The sequence below is a fragment of the Aquarana catesbeiana genome, linkage group LG03, assembly GCF_042186555.1.
Source record: "Aquarana catesbeiana isolate 2022-GZ linkage group LG03, ASM4218655v1, whole genome shotgun sequence".
Lineage (NCBI taxonomy): Eukaryota > Metazoa > Chordata > Amphibia > Anura > Ranidae > Aquarana > Aquarana catesbeiana.
The window spans coordinates 187,661,593-187,678,766 of NC_133326.1; the positions used below are offsets into that span (position 1 = coordinate 187,661,593).

General features: G+C 44.4%; 1 protein-coding gene across 7 annotated transcripts in view; it reads right to left on the reverse strand.

Annotated features, from left to right (window-relative positions):
• The window catches only part of SRPK2 (SRSF protein kinase 2), a 281,731-nt gene that overhangs the window by 170,498 nt on the left and 94,059 nt on the right, over positions 1 to 17,174 (reverse strand). Inside the window, exon 1 of one of the 7 annotated variants that reach the window (XM_073619640.1) lies at positions 12,321 to 12,593. The exons of the other annotated variants lie outside the window; for them this stretch is intronic. Coding sequence (XP_073475741.1) covers positions 12,321 to 12,358 — 38 coding nt within the window. The 5' untranslated portion in view covers positions 12,359 to 12,593. Of the gene's footprint in view, positions 1 to 12,320; positions 12,594 to 17,174 lie in introns of those variants that run through there. 7 annotated transcript variants of the gene reach the window in all.

Sequence of the window (17,174 nt, forward strand, 5' to 3'; positions counted from 1 at the left end):
GAGAGGAAGAACAGGGAGAAAATTGCACTACAAAATTTATCAGCAAACTAAAATAATTTACTTTAACATGCAACTGTGGTCAGTCCATGCACAATCAAATTCTTCAAAATTAAAATGTAATTCTTCACAAGCAACTAATGTGGTTTAACTACTTCAATACTGGGCACTCCCCCCCCCTCTTCCTGCTCAGGCCAATTTTCAGTGCTATTTAAATGGCAATTGCGCAGTCATGTAATGCTGTACCCAAAAAACATTTTTTACCATTCTGTTCCCACAAATAGAGCTTTCTTTTGGTGGCATTTGATTACCCCTGGGGTTATTTATTTTTTGCTAAACAATTAAAAAAACCCAAAAATGTTGGGAAAAAAAAAAAGTTTTTCTGTGTTTGGTATAAAATGTTGTAAATAATTATGTTTTCTCCTTCACTGATGGGCATTAATAGGTGGCACTGAAAGGCCGCACTGATGGGTACTTATAGGTGGCACTGATGGACACCTATGGGTGACACATAGATGGCACTGATAGGCTTCACTGATGGAGACACTGGCAGGCATTACCGATGGGCACTGATTGGCATCTACAATGGGCGCCGATTGGCATACCTGGTGGTCATGGGTGGGCATCCTCTGGGGGTTGCAGAAGATCGGCTCTCCTCTACTCGCGTCTGCCAGACGGGAGTAGAGGAAAAGCCAATACACGGCTTTTCCTGTTTACACTGTGATCAGATACAGCTGATCATGTGGTAAAGAGCCTACGTCAGAGGCCCTTTAACTAAATCGGAGTTGCGGTGCGTCAGACTGACACACCACAGATCGCCGCGTGCCCCCTGCAGGCACGCAATCGCGGCTTATCCTTCTGGATGTCATATGACACCCAATCAGGATAATGAAACCACTTCCCGACATCATTCTGTTATGTGGCGGACAGGAAGTGGTTAAACAAAGCCTTAAATTGCCTCTGTAGCTACAGGCATTATGGAGCAAATAATCCTCAAATCAACAGCAGAAGCCACTGAAGTCATACTGGCCATGCTTACTTTGGCGCCCCCTCCCAGCAGTAACATGGCAGCCTCCCATTCTTCCAATTTCTAATGTAAACCCTAAGAAGGTGCTCTGGATGGGAGGAAGCGAGTTGAGCTACAAGGAGCGTTAGTGTACATCCAGCCAAAATTGTTTTTTTTCTATTTTGGATAGAGTTGGTAAAAGTTCTAGGGTTGCACCAATACCGATACTAGGCATTTTTTGCGAGTATTGGTATTTGCGAAAAAATGCTCCAATACCCAAAGCCATTACTGGAAGAGACGCCAGCTTAGAAGTGGAATGCATCCTCCTCCCCTCCGGCCTGCTGTTTCCTCTGGCCCAGGGCCATCTTAATGCAAGGGCCAACCTGGGCACTGCCTATGTGGGTGGAATCTGTAGCGCTCCAATCACAGGGCATGGAGAGGAGAGCCGGCAGGGATTGGAGCAGTAAAACTCCAGCTCATGTAGCAGAGGTATGATTATGCCTGATCTAGGGTGGTATTAGCCCTCCACCACCCCTGACACTTGCCGACAGTCTCCCATCCCCGCATGGCACTCCTCCTCCTCCCCACCCCATTCCCTTACAGCTAACATATGCATAGTTAGTGTATAGCTAGCTACTGCAACTCCGTTCCAACCATAGAACGTTACAGGTACGAACTGCAACCAGAAGCTAGCTATACACTCTGCACATTGCAGCTGTAAGGGAATTGGATTTTAGCTCCAGTGTGTGCTGTGCGGAAGCTCTGCCTGTGTTCAGGCTGTGTACAATGCAGGCATGGGAAACAGAGCTTGGCAAGCAGTGACCCCTGTACAGTGCCCACCCCTCCTAACCCCCTTACCATGCCCTCCTAACCCTATACCGTGCCCTCCTGTCCTCCACCAGCTGTCACCTCTGCCCCCATGTCTCCCAATGACCCTCCCATCCCCATCCTCCCCCCCAGCTGATAAAAAGAAAAAAACTGTAAGCGCAAATATTTGTGTACATGAAGTAATATAGCAGGCAATATAAGAGCAATAACAGCTCAATAGTCCATACAGCAACAGTTCTTAGGGTGAGGTGGCAGGAGAAAAGCCAGCTCTGTAAGCAGATTGAGGAAGGGAGAGAGACACAGGAAGCGCCAACCTGAGTGTAGTAATATATTAGATACGATTTATTAGCAAAGTAAGTAATGCACTTACAGGGAATAACATAAAAACAGGTAATCTGTAAATGGTGGTGTCTGCAGGTATAGATCCGCATCCAAAATGAGCGTCTACAGGGTCTGGCAGATGACTGGGGGAGCCTAACACTGTCCTGTGGCCACCAGGAAGTCGGTCTGGGCCACCGTGGAGCGCAGGGAGATGACGCCACCAGGAAGCAGAGAGACACCAGGGGAGAAACAACTGAATAAAAGAGGCTACGCGCTCGGAGCAATCTATCCAATCAGGACACGAGGCACCAGCTAGAGCTGGTGTGCTCGTCCCCGGGGAGAAAGGTATTTAAAATGGGGGCTCTGGGGGGGCTGCAGCACGAGAGAAGTTTTTTCACCTTAAAACCATGAGGGTTTACAACCCCTTTAGGCATTAGAAAGCCTTGTGAATGGCCAAATAAACAATTTGATTAAAGTGATACTACACTGCATCTGAGCACCACAATCCAAAAATGCTATTTCATTCATCTATAATATTCAAAGCAAACTCCCCCACCAATCCATGTCTCTATGCTTTATTTTGCTGAGAAATCATTTAGAAAAACACCCCCTAGCATTTTTGGCCATGGCCATCTTGAGTCAGGGCAGATGATTCATGTAGCATTTACTTCCTTGAATCCATCTGCCCTTGAGTCAGGCATGCAGACATGGGTGTTTTTAGCCGAGAAAACCCCTCCTTCCCTCCCGAAGACTCCTGGGATTAATGACATTTGCCTAGACCTGAAAACCAGGGAGTTGAGAAACGTGAGAACGTTATTTGAGAAAGTGAATTTTCCCTTTATTGTGGAGCTTTATTTGATAACAAGGGCCAATAAGAAAGACACATGCAACAACACATTGTAGAGATATATCTACTTTTATTAGATAAGTGTATGCAGATTATTGCAAATAAAAGCATTTATGAATGAGAGATACGAGTTAAATCATGGCCAACAGTGTGCCATGTGAGGAGAACCTATACGTGAACAAAAGAAACCAAGCGCTAAACAATCAGTTCACAAGTCCATATATCCTTTATGCTCGACTGTGGAGCCATGACCTGTGGAAAAACAATAGCCAATGCATTTCAGGAGCCAACGAATCCCCAAAATCAGGGCTCAGGTTTCGTTGCTAGAGTTCCAATACGGCCTGTGATAAAACCTGGATGGATATGTTAAACACAAGTGAATATGCAAAGCTCAATGGCTGTATAATAGCATTGCTTCAGGTCCAGCGCCTCTATTTTATTTAAGTCCAATTTGAGAAGAATCAGTCTGACTAAACATAATACTATGTGTGAACGTTGGGTGTTCTGTGTATATAGAGACGTGTGCTAGTAGGGCCTAACACTCCATCGAGAGTCCCCCTAAATATAGAGACAGACAGCAGGAGACATTTTGTAAAAATATGAAAAACTGATGTACAGTGGGTATAGAAAATAATCACATTTTGTTGCTCTGCTGTCTAAAATGAAGACAGACAAAGTTTTTGTTTTATCTAGGTGTATTTACTCAGTGCAATTTATACCATCCAAATGAAAGATAATGAAAGATATAACACCAACATGCCAGAATTTTTTTTTTTTTAATTCAAAAACAGAATCACCGAGTTGGAAAAAGGATCACCCCTCCTTAAAATTACTTGTAAACTCAATCCTGTGTAGCTAATTTTCTCGATGGCACATAAAGCCATCTGACTTTCAACTGTGACCAGCTGTGGTCATTTTGATTGGCTCAGCATAAGAGCTTTCCTGGAGCATTTTACTCCCCGATAGTGCAACTGACGCAAACAATCAACTATGGCACTGTCACCGGAATCTCTGGAATAAAGCTGTGGAAAGGCAGGAGAGGGATACATACATTTTTCACAGGCTTTAGCGATGCCTAGAACAGTGAAGTTTATTAAGAAGTGGAAGGTATTTGGTACAACACAGACCCTCCCTGGATCAGGCTGTTGCTCCAAACTGGATGAGAGTCAGGAGGAAACTGGTCCGAGAGGCTACCAAGAGGCCTATAGCAACTCTGAAGCAGTGCAGGAATTTATGACAGAGTGGTCATTGTGTGCTTGTGACAACAATATCACAAATTCTCCACACATGTGACTTGTAAGAAAAAAGCCACTTCTCAAGATAGGCCACATGCAGTCACGACTGAGATTTGCCAAAACGCACCTTGAGACTGGGCTTTCACACTAGTGCGAATTGGATGCTGGGTTTCTCTACATCCAATTTACATGACAGGAGATTGTGACCGGCTCTCAATGGAGCGGCTGTGGAGCGAATTTCACAGGAGGTACTGTGTGTCTTTGGCTCAGTTTCAGGTCCTAATTCAAGCAAAAATTTGTGCCCGATTCATCCCTGAAACAGAGAACAGGGACGCACCGGAACCCTGCTGTCAACTGCATACGTCTACAGTGTGGACCCAGCCTTAAGATTCTGAGGCCACATGGGGAAAAAAGTGTTATGGTCAGATGAGACTAAAATGTTATTATTTGGCCTCAACATCAAACCATACGTCTGGTGGAAATCCATCCAAATTCCTATAGTAAAGCATGGAGGTGGCAATATCCTGTTATGGGGGCATTTCTCTGCAGCAGGGGGTGAGGCACTTGTCAAGATAGAAAAAAGAGGGATGGAGCAAAATACCGTCAAATTTTTGAGGAAAATCTGCTGCCCTCTGCCAGAAAGTGGTCAATGGGAAGAAGGTTTACCTTCCAACATGTCAATGACCCAAAGCATACGGCAAAAGTGAAAACACAGTGGTTGAAGGAGAAAAAGGTGAATGTACTTTCATTGCCAGTTAGAGGCCAGACTTAAACCTCATGGAAAATCTGTGGAAGGACTTGAAGACTGCAGTCTACAAATGGTCACCATCAAATTTAACTGAACTGGAGCGGTTCTGCAAAGAAGAGTGGGCAAATATTGCAAAGTCTACATGTGTTTTTAGCACTAAAAATAGCACCTGAAAATCGCCACCCCAGTGTAAAAAGCCTGAGTGCTTTCACACTGGGGTGGTGCGCTTGCAGGACGGGAAAAAAGTGCTGCAAGCAGCATCTTTGGGGTGGTTTGGTTGTATACACCACTCCCAAAATGCCCTGAATGGGCAGCGCTGCCGAAGGGCCTGCAAAGCAAAGGGCTGTAAAGCTAGTACAGACGCCAGGAAAAAAGCAACGCTAAAAACGCAATTTTTCCCGCGTTTTGCATTGAATTCAATGCATGTTAAGCCACGCTAGCTTTCAGCCGCGTTTCTCAGTCTCTATTCAAAAATCAATGGTTCCCTATGGGAGCCCATTGATTTGAATAGAGGTCGCACCAGAAGTCGGACCAAGAGGATCTGACTTGCGGTGAGATTTGTGTACTGAGAATCTTGAAGGTGGAACCCCGCAAAAATTTAAAAAATTATTTGCGTGAGGTTCCCTCCCAAGACGATACCAGACCCTTTGGTCTGGTATGGATCTTAAGGGGAACCCCCACACCAAACAAAAATATGGCGTGAGTCATACCAGACCCTTATCCGAGCATGCAGCCCGGCAAGTTAGGAAGGGGGGGGGGGGCGAGCGAGCGCCCCCCCCCCCCTCCTGGACCATACCAAGCCACATGCCCTCAACATGGGGGGGGTTAGTGCTTTGGGGCAGGGGGGGCCTGCACCCCCCAACCCAAAGCACCTTGTGCCCATGTTGATGAGCACAAGGGCCTCTTCCCGACAACCCTGGCCGTTGGTTGTCCTGGTCTGCGAGTGGGGGGCTTATAGGAATCTGGGTGCCCCCTTTAATAAGGGGGCACCCAGATCCCGGCCCCCACCCTATGTGAATGAGTATGGGGTACTTCGTACCCCTACCCATTCACCTGGGGGAAAAGCGTCAATAAAAAAAAAAAAAAGACACACTACAAAAGGTTTTTAAAGTAATTTATTAGGCAGCTCCAGGGGTCTCTTCGGACTTCTCCGTGCTCTCCGGCCTCTTCTCCCGCTGTCTTCTCCCGGTCACCGGTTCCTCTCCCGCTCTCCGGTGTCTTCTGCCAGGCTCCTCCGCTATCTTGTGCTCTTTTGCCACTCTTTTGCTAGCAGTGGCCTGGTCTTCTCCATCTTCTTCCCTCTTCTCTTCTTCCGATGTTGGCGGGGTCACAAGATTACATCACCCGGTGACCACGCCCCATGCCTATATAAGTCATTGCGCACCGCACACACAGCATTACAGGAGGAGAGAGCGTGTGTCAACATCGGAAGAAGAGAAGAGGGAAAAAGATGACAGAGAAGTCGGAAGAGACCCCCGGAGCTGCCTAATAAATTACTTTAAAAACGTTTGAAGTGTGTTTTTTTATTGATGCTTTTCCCCAGGTGAATGGGTAGGGGTACGATGTACCCCATACTCATTCACATAGGGTTGGGGGCCGGGATCTGGGTGCCCCCTTATTAAAGGGGGCTCCCAGATTCCGATAAGCCCCCCGCCCACAGACCCAGACAACCAACGGCCAGGGTTGTCGGGAAGAGGCCCTTGTCCTCATCAACATGGGGACAAGGTGCTTTGGGGTGGGGAACGCAGGGCCCCCCCTGCCCCAAAGCACCAACCCCCCCATGTTGAGGGCATGTGGCTTGGTATGGTCCAGGAGGGGGGGGCGCTCGCTCGCCCCCCCTTTCCTGACCTACCGGGCTGCATGCTCGGATAAGGGTCTGGTATGGATCTTGGGGGAACCCCCATGCCATTTTTTTTTTGGTGTGGGGGTTCCCCTTAAGATCCATACCAGACCAAAGCAAATTTTTTTTAAACATTTTCGCAGGTTCCCCCTTCAAGATTCTCAGCACACAAGTCGCACCGCAAGTCGGATTCTCTTGATCCGACTTCTGGTGCGACCTCTATTCAAATCAATGGGCTCCCATAGGGAACCATTGACTTTAAATAGAGACAGAAATGCCAGACGAGGCTTAACACAGCGTGTAAAAAAACGCTCAAAAAAGCGGCTGTAAAAACGTTCGTGTGCATGAGGCCTATATTTTTCACTTGAATGTTATAACTTGCACTAATAAATACAGCTGGATAAAACAAAAAAACTGCACGTCTTCATTTCAGGCTGCAAAGTAACAAAATGGGATTATTTTAAAAGGGGGGTGATTCTTTTCTATACCCAATGTATTGATCTGTTTTTTTCTGTAAGAAGAAGGATTTAACTCAGTGCTCACTCGTTAAAACTTTTGAATATGTAAAAAAAATGAGGCCAAAAAAAAAAATTTTCTATAGTGCATATAAAAGAAACAAACAGAAACACGAGAAAACAAAAAAACTCTGATGATTTCAGCAAGAAAAAACAAAACAAAACCAAAACACACAGCCCTTTATGTCTCATCTTCCCACACACTGAAATGCCGCGCACATTTGCACAATTTGAAATTTGGCCCTTGTGTGCAGCCAGACTCCTGAGCATGTCAAATCTGGGCAGACTTCAACCAGGAAAAAAACATGCAATGGGAATTTTCCCCGTTCTGTGCTACCAACTTAATGAAGCAGAAGGTGTCCATCAAAACACATAGGGGTTGATTTACTAAAGCTGGAGTGCGCAAAATCTGGTGCAGTTCTGCATAGAAACCAATCAGCTTCCAGTTTTTGGTTTTTTTTGTCAAAGCCTAATTGTACAAGTTAGAGAAATCACACGGTTTCAAAGCCAGACGTCATTGTGACCTCAGGTGCGACTTGGTGTCTATGCAAGTCACACCTGAAATCACCAAAAGTAGTGCAAGCGAATCACAGCATTTCTGCCCACATCGCGGCGCGATTTTGCTGCGGTTTATCGGGCGACAATCGCGGTAAAATCGTGCAAACAGAATCGCGGGATGCCTGTAGCCCAAAAGAAGATCTTGTACTTCTTCTGGGTGGGGTGTCCTGTGATTCTGTTTGCGCGATTCTACCACAATTCATCGGGTGACAATCACGGCAAAATCGCGTCGTGATTGGGGTGCCATTGGAAGTGACGGGGATCGCACAGGTGTCCCGTGATTTGACGCTATTTCGAATTGCAGGCAGAATCGCGGCGATTCCGCCCATGATTTAGAACGCCAAGATGTGAACGGAGCCTTCGTAAATCAACCCTATATAGTGTTGTACGTATGTAAAATAGCAGGATAACTTATTTATTTTTAAGGATAAGCTCACTTTTGGGAAAAAACAAATGCACATATTTCTGCAGAAAAAAGTGCATTTATTATTTTTTCCTGCAGGAGCTTGGAAAGTATTGCACCCATGATCAGTAAATCGCGGGTACATTGCTAGGCTCCTGCAGACTTTCAGAATAGTTGCCTGCCAATACCTCCCGTAGGGGCAGAGTTACTGGAGAGCAGGAATATCAATGAACTACAACAATGCTCACCACCACCCTCGCAGTCATTGAAAAGTACAAGCCTGGAAGACGTAATGCATTAATTTACAGAACTCTGTAAAAGAATAACATGGCTGTGCTGTTTTTAAATTGTGACAGCCGGTAGAGGGAGAAAAACCTGGCTCGCTGTCACAGGGAAGGACAGAATACTGTTGTAGCATGTTACACATTACACCCTAAATATACACTCACCGGACACTTTATTAGGTACACCTGTTAAATTGCTTGGTAACACAAATTGCTAATCATTCAATCACATGGCAGCAACTCAATTCATTTAGGCATCTAGACATAGTGAAGAGGACTTGCTGAAGTTCAAACTGAGCATCAGAATGGGGAAGAAAAGGGATTTAAGTGATCTTGAACGTGGCATGGTTATTGGTGCCAGGGGGTGGTCTTTCAAAAACTGCTGATCTACTGGGATTTCCACGCACAGCCATCTCTAGGATTTACAGAGTCTGATAAAGAGAAAATATCCAGTGAGCAGAGGCTGTGTGGAGGAAAATGCCTGGTTGATGTCATAGGAGAGTGGGCAGACTGGTTCAAAATGATAGAAAGATAACAATAAATCATATAACCACTCATTACAACCAAGGTATGCAGAAGACCATCCCTAAACCTGCAACACATTGAACATTGAAGCAGATGGGCTACAGCAGGAGACCACACCTGGTGCCACTCCTGTCAGCTAAGAACAGGAAACTGAGGCTACAATTCGCACAGGCTCACCAAAATTGGACAATAGAAGATTGGAAAAACGTTGCCTGGTGGTCTGAGTCTTGATTTCAGCTGCGATATTCAGATGGTAGGGTCAGAATTTGGCATAAACAACATGAAAGCATGGATCCATTCTGCCTTGTATCAATGGTTCAGGCTGGTGGTGGTGGTGTAATGATGTGGGGGATATTTTCCTGGCACACTTTGGACCCCTTAGTACCAATTGAGCATTGTTTAAATGCCACGGCCAGCCTGAGTATTGTTGCTGACCATGTCCATCCCTTTATGACTACAGTGTACCCACCTTACCACCTCACCACTGGTTTCTTGAACATGACAATGAGTTTACTGTACTCCAATGGCCTCCACAGTCACCAGATCTCAATTCAATAGAGCACCTTTGGGATGTGGTGGGACAAGAGATTCGCATCATGAATGTGCAGTTGACAAATCTGCAGAAACTGCGTGATGCTATCATTTCAATATGGACCAAAATCTCTAAGGAATGTTTCCAACACCTTGTTGATTCTATGCCACAAAAAAAAAAATAAAGCAGTTATGAAGGCAAAAAGGGGTCCAACCCGGTACTAGCAAAGTGTACCTAATAAAATGGATGGTGAGCGTAGGTGTAACTTGCTTCCAAAGGTGAACTTAGCCTTTAAAAGGGGTAGTAAACCCTTGTGGTTTTCTCACCTTAATCGCATTGTATGCATTAAGGTGAAAAACCTGTCATGCTGCAGCCCCCAGTGCCCCCATTTCACTCACCTGAACCTGGTCTTTTTTTCCCTGGGGACGAGCACACCAGGCTAGCTGGTGTATCGTGTCCTAATTGAATAGATTGATAGTAGAGCAGCCATTGGCTCCCGCTGTTGTCAGTAAAATGCAATGACACGGGCGCTGGGGGGCGGGGCAGAGTCCTGCTTTCTGTCAATAGACGCAGAAGCAGGACACGGGAGTGCGCCCGTACGGGTGACCCAAAGGAGAGCCATTCTCCGACGGGGCACTCGAGAAGAGGAGGAGCTACTAGCGCCACTGAGGGACCCCAGAAGAGGAGAATCGGGGCCACTATGTGCAAAACCAACTGCACAGAGGCGCTAAGTATGAAGTAAAAAAATATAAAAATGAGGGTTTAATAACCCTTTAAATTGGAAGCCAAAGTGGTTATAAAGCTTAAACTTTTTTTACCTTAATGCCTTCTCTGCATTAAGTTAAAATTTTTCAATGTGTGTATTGCCCCCTTACCCATGTTATACAGTTTAGGGAAATTCAGACTTTGAAATCAGAGGTATAAAGACAGAGCACCATAACTAGATAATTTGTGACAAACTATAACCACCAGGATGAAGGATAGATGCAAATAGGGTAGAAAGGGTCAGCATAAGGGTCTTTACATATGGTCATAAAAATGCATAGTTTATCAGTACAGCTTTTTTTTAATGCAGTGCATTATTTTCTTTGACTCAATACACAGTGTTAAAGATTAGTAAAACTATGCTGTGTTCAAGATCCGTAAACCACAAATGTGTTTAGGTATCTAAAACGTGTGTAAACACATTTACATGTGTCCATACACATATGGAAATGTAATCCTTGGTAAAAAAAAAAAAAAAAAAAAAATTAAAAAAAAAATGAATGGAAGAGGAATTTTATGGATCTTTATTCATGTTTACGTGTGTAAACAAAGCACTTTACGGCTCTTACTTGCATTTTTTTTTTTACCTTAGCATCTGCCAGTAGGATCTTCCGTATATACATCACACCTGTGTGCAAGGACCCCAATTCAGTATAAGTAAAAAGTTATAAAACTGAAACCTAGGGTGAGCAATCTCATGTCTCTCCTTGTGACAGCAAGCACAACATAGGAGAAAACAATGGAGTCAGAAAGGGGAAAAAAAAAAAAAAAAAAAAAAAACACACCACGGACATGAACTGAATTTACAGCCAATCATTACTACTAATTGCTATACGATTACAGTCATTTTATCATTACCGGAGCCTGTTTCTAGAAAGAGTAAACGACACTGGAAATTTAACATTCAACAGAAAGGTACACAAGCAGCACTCTATAAATACACATACATATGACCAAACTGATATGCAAATAATGAGATTTAGTGCTTTCGTCTCAATCCTATGACCACATGACAGCCATCAAATGGAGAAGAAGCAGCCACATTCGTTAGCCCTTTTTACCGTGTCCGAGGGGTCTTTGTAGAAAACTGATGACAAACCTGTTGCATATATTTATATATTTATATTTAACACATTCATACCCGTGTTCAGTTTTGACCTAAATGCCCCTTGTCCTCCATGCTATTTACAATACAAACCATAGCTGGGAACATGTTTGCTGGGGAAGATTGATTTTTCTCCCATGCTTGGTGTTGAGGGATACTTTATGAGTAGATATAGATATTGGTGAAAAGCACGACCATGCAAACATATCTACAAAAACGTATGCAGCTACAGAATTTGCTTGACCACAGATGCCATTTATAGCACAATAGACCTTGCCTTATCAATGTCAATAGTCAGTAAACACCAAGGAATGTCTCCCGGGTGAAAAATATTTATCACGTACCTGCAGGAGTAAGCATATATTTGCAGCATATGTGGGTGAAAAGTCACTGCATATATGCAATTACATTGTGATCTATAAAGGACAGCAGTCCATTTATTGTACACAGACGGTGCCTCCTCCCTTGCAGAAATGCCCACATTTTATAGCATCATTCAATTCAATATACCATTCCACCACTACAGGTAGATGGAAGCCCACAAATACGGAATGTCACCCGTCTCACACAATGCTGCCTATAAAGGCCATCCTTTATACAAACAACTCTGAGTTTCCATTTGCATGCAGTAGCTGTCTGTCTGCTCGGCCCAAATCAATAAACCTTAAACAACATGGGAAATAAAAACCCCATACACCTTAAATAACTGAACGCTGAGCACTAGATTGGTAAACTCCACCGGGAATGGATGAGGTGTCACAACCCAGCACTGACACATCATTAATTGTTCCAGCTAACGATGCAGATGTACCTTTCTGACGAGGACGACTTCTCGGAGTTAACTGACATCAGCAGCTCAATCTTCTGCTTGGTTTCTGGAAAAATCAGAAAATATGCACCACCAGGATTGTCTGCTGTGTCTCGACTTGCCAAACAAAATTATAAAATGCACAGCCGAGCGATTTGAAGCTTAAAATGTTCCCGAGGCAAAAAGGCCACTGGATTTGTGGCATCCACACAAGGAAAAAAAATGATAAAAGAAAAAAAAAAAAAAAATTAAAAAAAAAAAAAAAAAAGAAAGCAAATCACTGGTGCTTTTCAGTAAAAGAAAGCTCCAGAGGCATCAGGCCTGGCTGAACTATACACATGACTGTTTATGAAAGCAGGAAGTACCATTTCTTTCAAGCACAGGGGTGTTTCCAGCAGAAGAATAAACCAGCAGGATTAGGAATCAGGACTTGGCTGACAAAAAGAGGCTGGAAATGTGCTTGTAAACAGGATAAATGTCACTTGGTCCCTTCTGCCAACAGGCTCTACTATACTGGTGGATATCAGCGTATAAATCTCTAATCCAATAGTGCACTGCCCAAATTAAATATCCTGATAGATTGTTGGGTTAAAAAAAAAAAAAAAAAAAAAAAAAAAGCAGCTTGCGTCGGGTCCAGATTTAGTAACAAGCTGTAGGTTTCGAACGCTGCATTTTCAGATGAAGATGTGAGAAATCTCTATGCATTAGATGCTTCTCATTTCTCTGATTTCCTGTGCTCTCCTCCCTCCTTCCAATCACATGGTGCTCACTACCAAAGAACAGCAACACCCATCAGCACGGCTTAGATGATCTTATATGTATCCGTACAGAAAGGGGGGGAAAAAAATGCCGCTGACTTGTTAGAGAACACAGTCAGAGGGACAAAAGACAGCTTTTAAGAAACCTGTGGAGGAGGAGCGATCGTCACCATTTGGGATTTTTATTTTCTCTTCTAAGCTATTCAAGGTTATGGCAAAGCCAAGCAGCATGGCATCCATTTCCCAGATGTTATGCTGATGGATTTCTGGCCTATATTTCAGTGGCTGAAGAACAGCACCCAATGTCACAATTGTGAGCCATTTTCTATGGAGAATAAATAGCAGATGACAGCAAAATATTATCACAAAATTAATTTAGCATTATTTGCCAATCCTTGTGTTTTCATTACAGAGATGCTCTGATGGAGGAAGACACCTGTGTGATTAGGCTCCGAAAGATGTAGCTTAGAGAGCAAGGGCTATTTTTAGTCGAGCATTTGCCCTACTTAAATCATAAGTGATCAATCGCCTCCTTTGGAACAGAAGCAAGCTCATGTGCGATTTCAGTCATGTGATTAAGTGATCGGTTGCAGGACACCAAAACATGCTCCAAACCAGTCGTATTACAATCGCCTCAGTTGGTTTAGTTAAAAGATAAGCATGTTTTTGTTTTTTTGTTTCACACTTACCTAGGTGGATGCAGCATCGGTCCGATGCTGCATCTGTTCCTTGGTGCCTCTACAACGAGAGCCGAGCGATCAAACACTGCTGATTGCTCGGTTCCCACATCTCCCCGAGCAGAGAGCTGCTGACTGTCAGTCAGCAGCTCTCTGCTCTGCCCTCTCTTTGCTTACTGGAGCGTTGGGCCGTGAAGTGGGAACGGTCCACTGAGCCTTTCAGTGGCTGAGCTGGGTATCGGTCCAGGGATCTGGGTGGATCCCAACTCCATGGTCGTGATAACGCCCGAGCCTGGACCAGCTCTGTGACGTCAGCCCGCTCCCTATTGATAACGGGTCACGGCAGTGCAGAATGAACTGCACTCCTATGGTCAATAGGAAAAGCACAGGCAAACAAGCTTTGGCTGTACTTATCCTTTAATTGTTTTCAATGATTAATTGAAGTGATTAACCACTTTAGCCTCGGAAGAATTTACCCCCTTCCTGACCAGAGCACTGTTTGCTATACAGCACTGCGTCGCTTTAACTGATAATTGCACGTGCGGCGTTGCACCCAAACAAAATTTACGTCCTTTTTTTCCCCACAAATAGAGCTTTCTTTTGGTGGTATTTGATCACCTCTGCAGTTTTTATTTTTTGCACTATAAACAAAAAAAGCGACAATTTTTTTTAAAAAAAAGCAATATTTTTTACTTTTTGCTATAATAAATATCCCCAAAAAATATAAGAAAACTATTTTTTTTTCCTCAGTTTAGGCCGCTATGTATTCTTCTACATATTTTTAGTTAAAAAAAAAAAAATCGCAATAAGCGTATATTGATTGGTTGGAGCCAAAGTTAGAGAGTCTACGAAATAGGGGATAGATTTATGGTATTTTTCTTCTTTTTTTTTTTTTAATTAGTAATTGTGGCGATTTCCTTTTTTTATCGTGACTGCGACATTATGGCGGACACATCAGACACTTCTGACACTATTTTGGGACCATTGTCATTCATACAGCGATCAATGCTATAAAACTGCACTGACTACTGTATAAATGACACTGGCAGGGAAGAGGTTAAACACTAGGGGGCGTTCAAGGGGTTAAGTGTGCCCTAGGGAGTGATTCTAACTGTGGAGGGGTAGGCTACCTACAACATGACAGTGATCACTGCTCCCGATGACAAGGAGCAGTAGATCTCTGTCATGTCACTAGGCAGAACGGGAAAATGCCTTGTTTACATAGGCATCTCCCCGTTCTGCAGCTCCGTGACACGATCACCGGGAGACAGGCAGACATATAGTTCACGGATCCCACGGCGGGCGGGCGCACAACCACAATGCCGCGTCTTAAAGAAAAGAGGACGTACCTGTACGCCCATTTACGCAGCCGTGCCATTGTGCCAACGTATATCGTTGCGCACTGGTCGGCAAGCGGTTAATTACAAATTAAAGTGATCTTAAAAGGATTGTAAAGCATTTCTTTTAATATAATAAACAAACATGTCACATACTTACCTGCTCTGTGCAATGGGTTTGCACAGAGCAGCCCCAATCCTCCTCTTCTGGTGTGCTTTGCACCTCCTCCCTGCCGAGTGCCCCCCATAAAAAGCCACCTTCTACGAGAGCACTTGAGCTGGCTTGCTTCTGAGCTGCCGCGCCTGCGTATATTGACACATACAGCACGGCCTGGCCCCTCCCCTTGATACAGAATTTGAATGACAGCAACAGGAACCAATGGCTTCCGCTGCTATTAATCTGCCCAGAGAGGAGGGAGAGATTGGCGATAGCTGCTGCTCTCATGCACAGCTGGATTGAAATCAGGCTTAGGTAAGTATAAGGGGGCAAGGGGAGGATCCTGTAACAGAGAAGGTTTTTGCATAAAATGCAGTGGTTTTGCACAGAGCAGCCCAGATCCTCCTCTTTTCAGGTCCCTCCCTCCTGCCGCATGCCCCCACAGCAACCAAACATGGAGAAGTGGCTTGGCTCCACCCCCTCTCTCTCCTCAATGGCTCACTGACTTTGATTGACAGCAGCAGTAACCAAAGGCACCCGCTGCTGTTTCAGCCAATGAGGACAGCCGAGGCTCTTGTGCAGCATTGCTGGATCGAGATGGGGCTCAGGTTAGTATTAGGGGGGCTGCTGCACACGGAAGGCTATTTATCTTTATGCATAGAATACATTAATATTAAAAACCTTCTACCACTTAAGGTAAAAAACATTTAGGCTTTAGAACCAATTCATATGCTATTTTTTTTAAATTAAAAAAAAGGGAATCATTCTTACCCACTTCGTGCATGGTATTGCACAGAGCGGTCCCTTAACTCCTCTTCTTGAGTCCTGACAGCGCTCTCCACTCCCTCTTTTTCGAGTGCCTTGTGTGTCAATGGAAGCGTAGAAGGGTACCCACACTGGGTGCCTCCCTCAGAATATGGCTTGCTGAGGGGGGCACCAAGTGCGAGTGCACTCCTGAGCAGGACTGTACACTTCCATAGATACACAAAGCGCAGCTCAGCCATGCCCCCCCACCCCACAGGATTGGACTGACAGCAGCACCAGTGAAACTAGGAGGAGAGGAAAGGCAGTGCTGCAGTTGGAACAGTGCTGGACCAATGAGAGGTGTCAAGTAAGTGTTTAAGGGCAGGGGGGCGGAGACAGGTGGGGGCTGTTTTTTTTTTTTTTTTTTTTTTACCTTAATGCAGTGAAAGCATTAAAGCGGACCTTCAGTCATTTTTTTCAAATTTCCATCTATTAAATCTTCTGCCCTTGTTGTTTTGACTTTGGATAGTAAAACATTGTTTTTCTGCCAGTAAATACCTTATACAGCCCACTTCCTGTTTCTTGTCTGGTCATTAGCCTAGGCTTATGACATCATGCACAGCTTTCACTCTAGTGAGAGTTTGCCAGGAAGGGGGGGGGGGTGTGAGTCATAAGAGGGCCAATGAGAGCTGCAAGGCTGCAGAGCTGGAGGTGTGCCTCTGTGTCTCTATGTAAATCCAGGAAGTTAACAGGCAGCAGCTTCAGCTGCCCACAGTTAAAATGGTTGCAGTCAGACTCAGTGGAGGGAGATTTCTGCAGCATATTTGGCATGTACAGAATCACAGTAAATATAAAATAATATGCAAAGTGGTTGGAGGGAAGCTTCAGAATGGCAAATATGTTTTTTTTACAAATTATGTGAGCAGACTGCAGTTCCTCTTTATGGTAAAAAAACATTTAGGTTTAGCCCCGTTTACATTGACCGCAGCTTTGAAATTGTGCGACTTCATCTGAAACCGCACAATTTCAAAGCCGCATCTCAGTGAAAATTTGTGTACGATTTCGAAGACATCTGTGTGGCTTCATGCACAGATGTCTATTGAAATCGCATCTGAAATGGCCAAAAGTAGTGCATGTACTACTTTTTCAAATCGGTGCTGCACCACAAAGTTGAGGTCGCACCG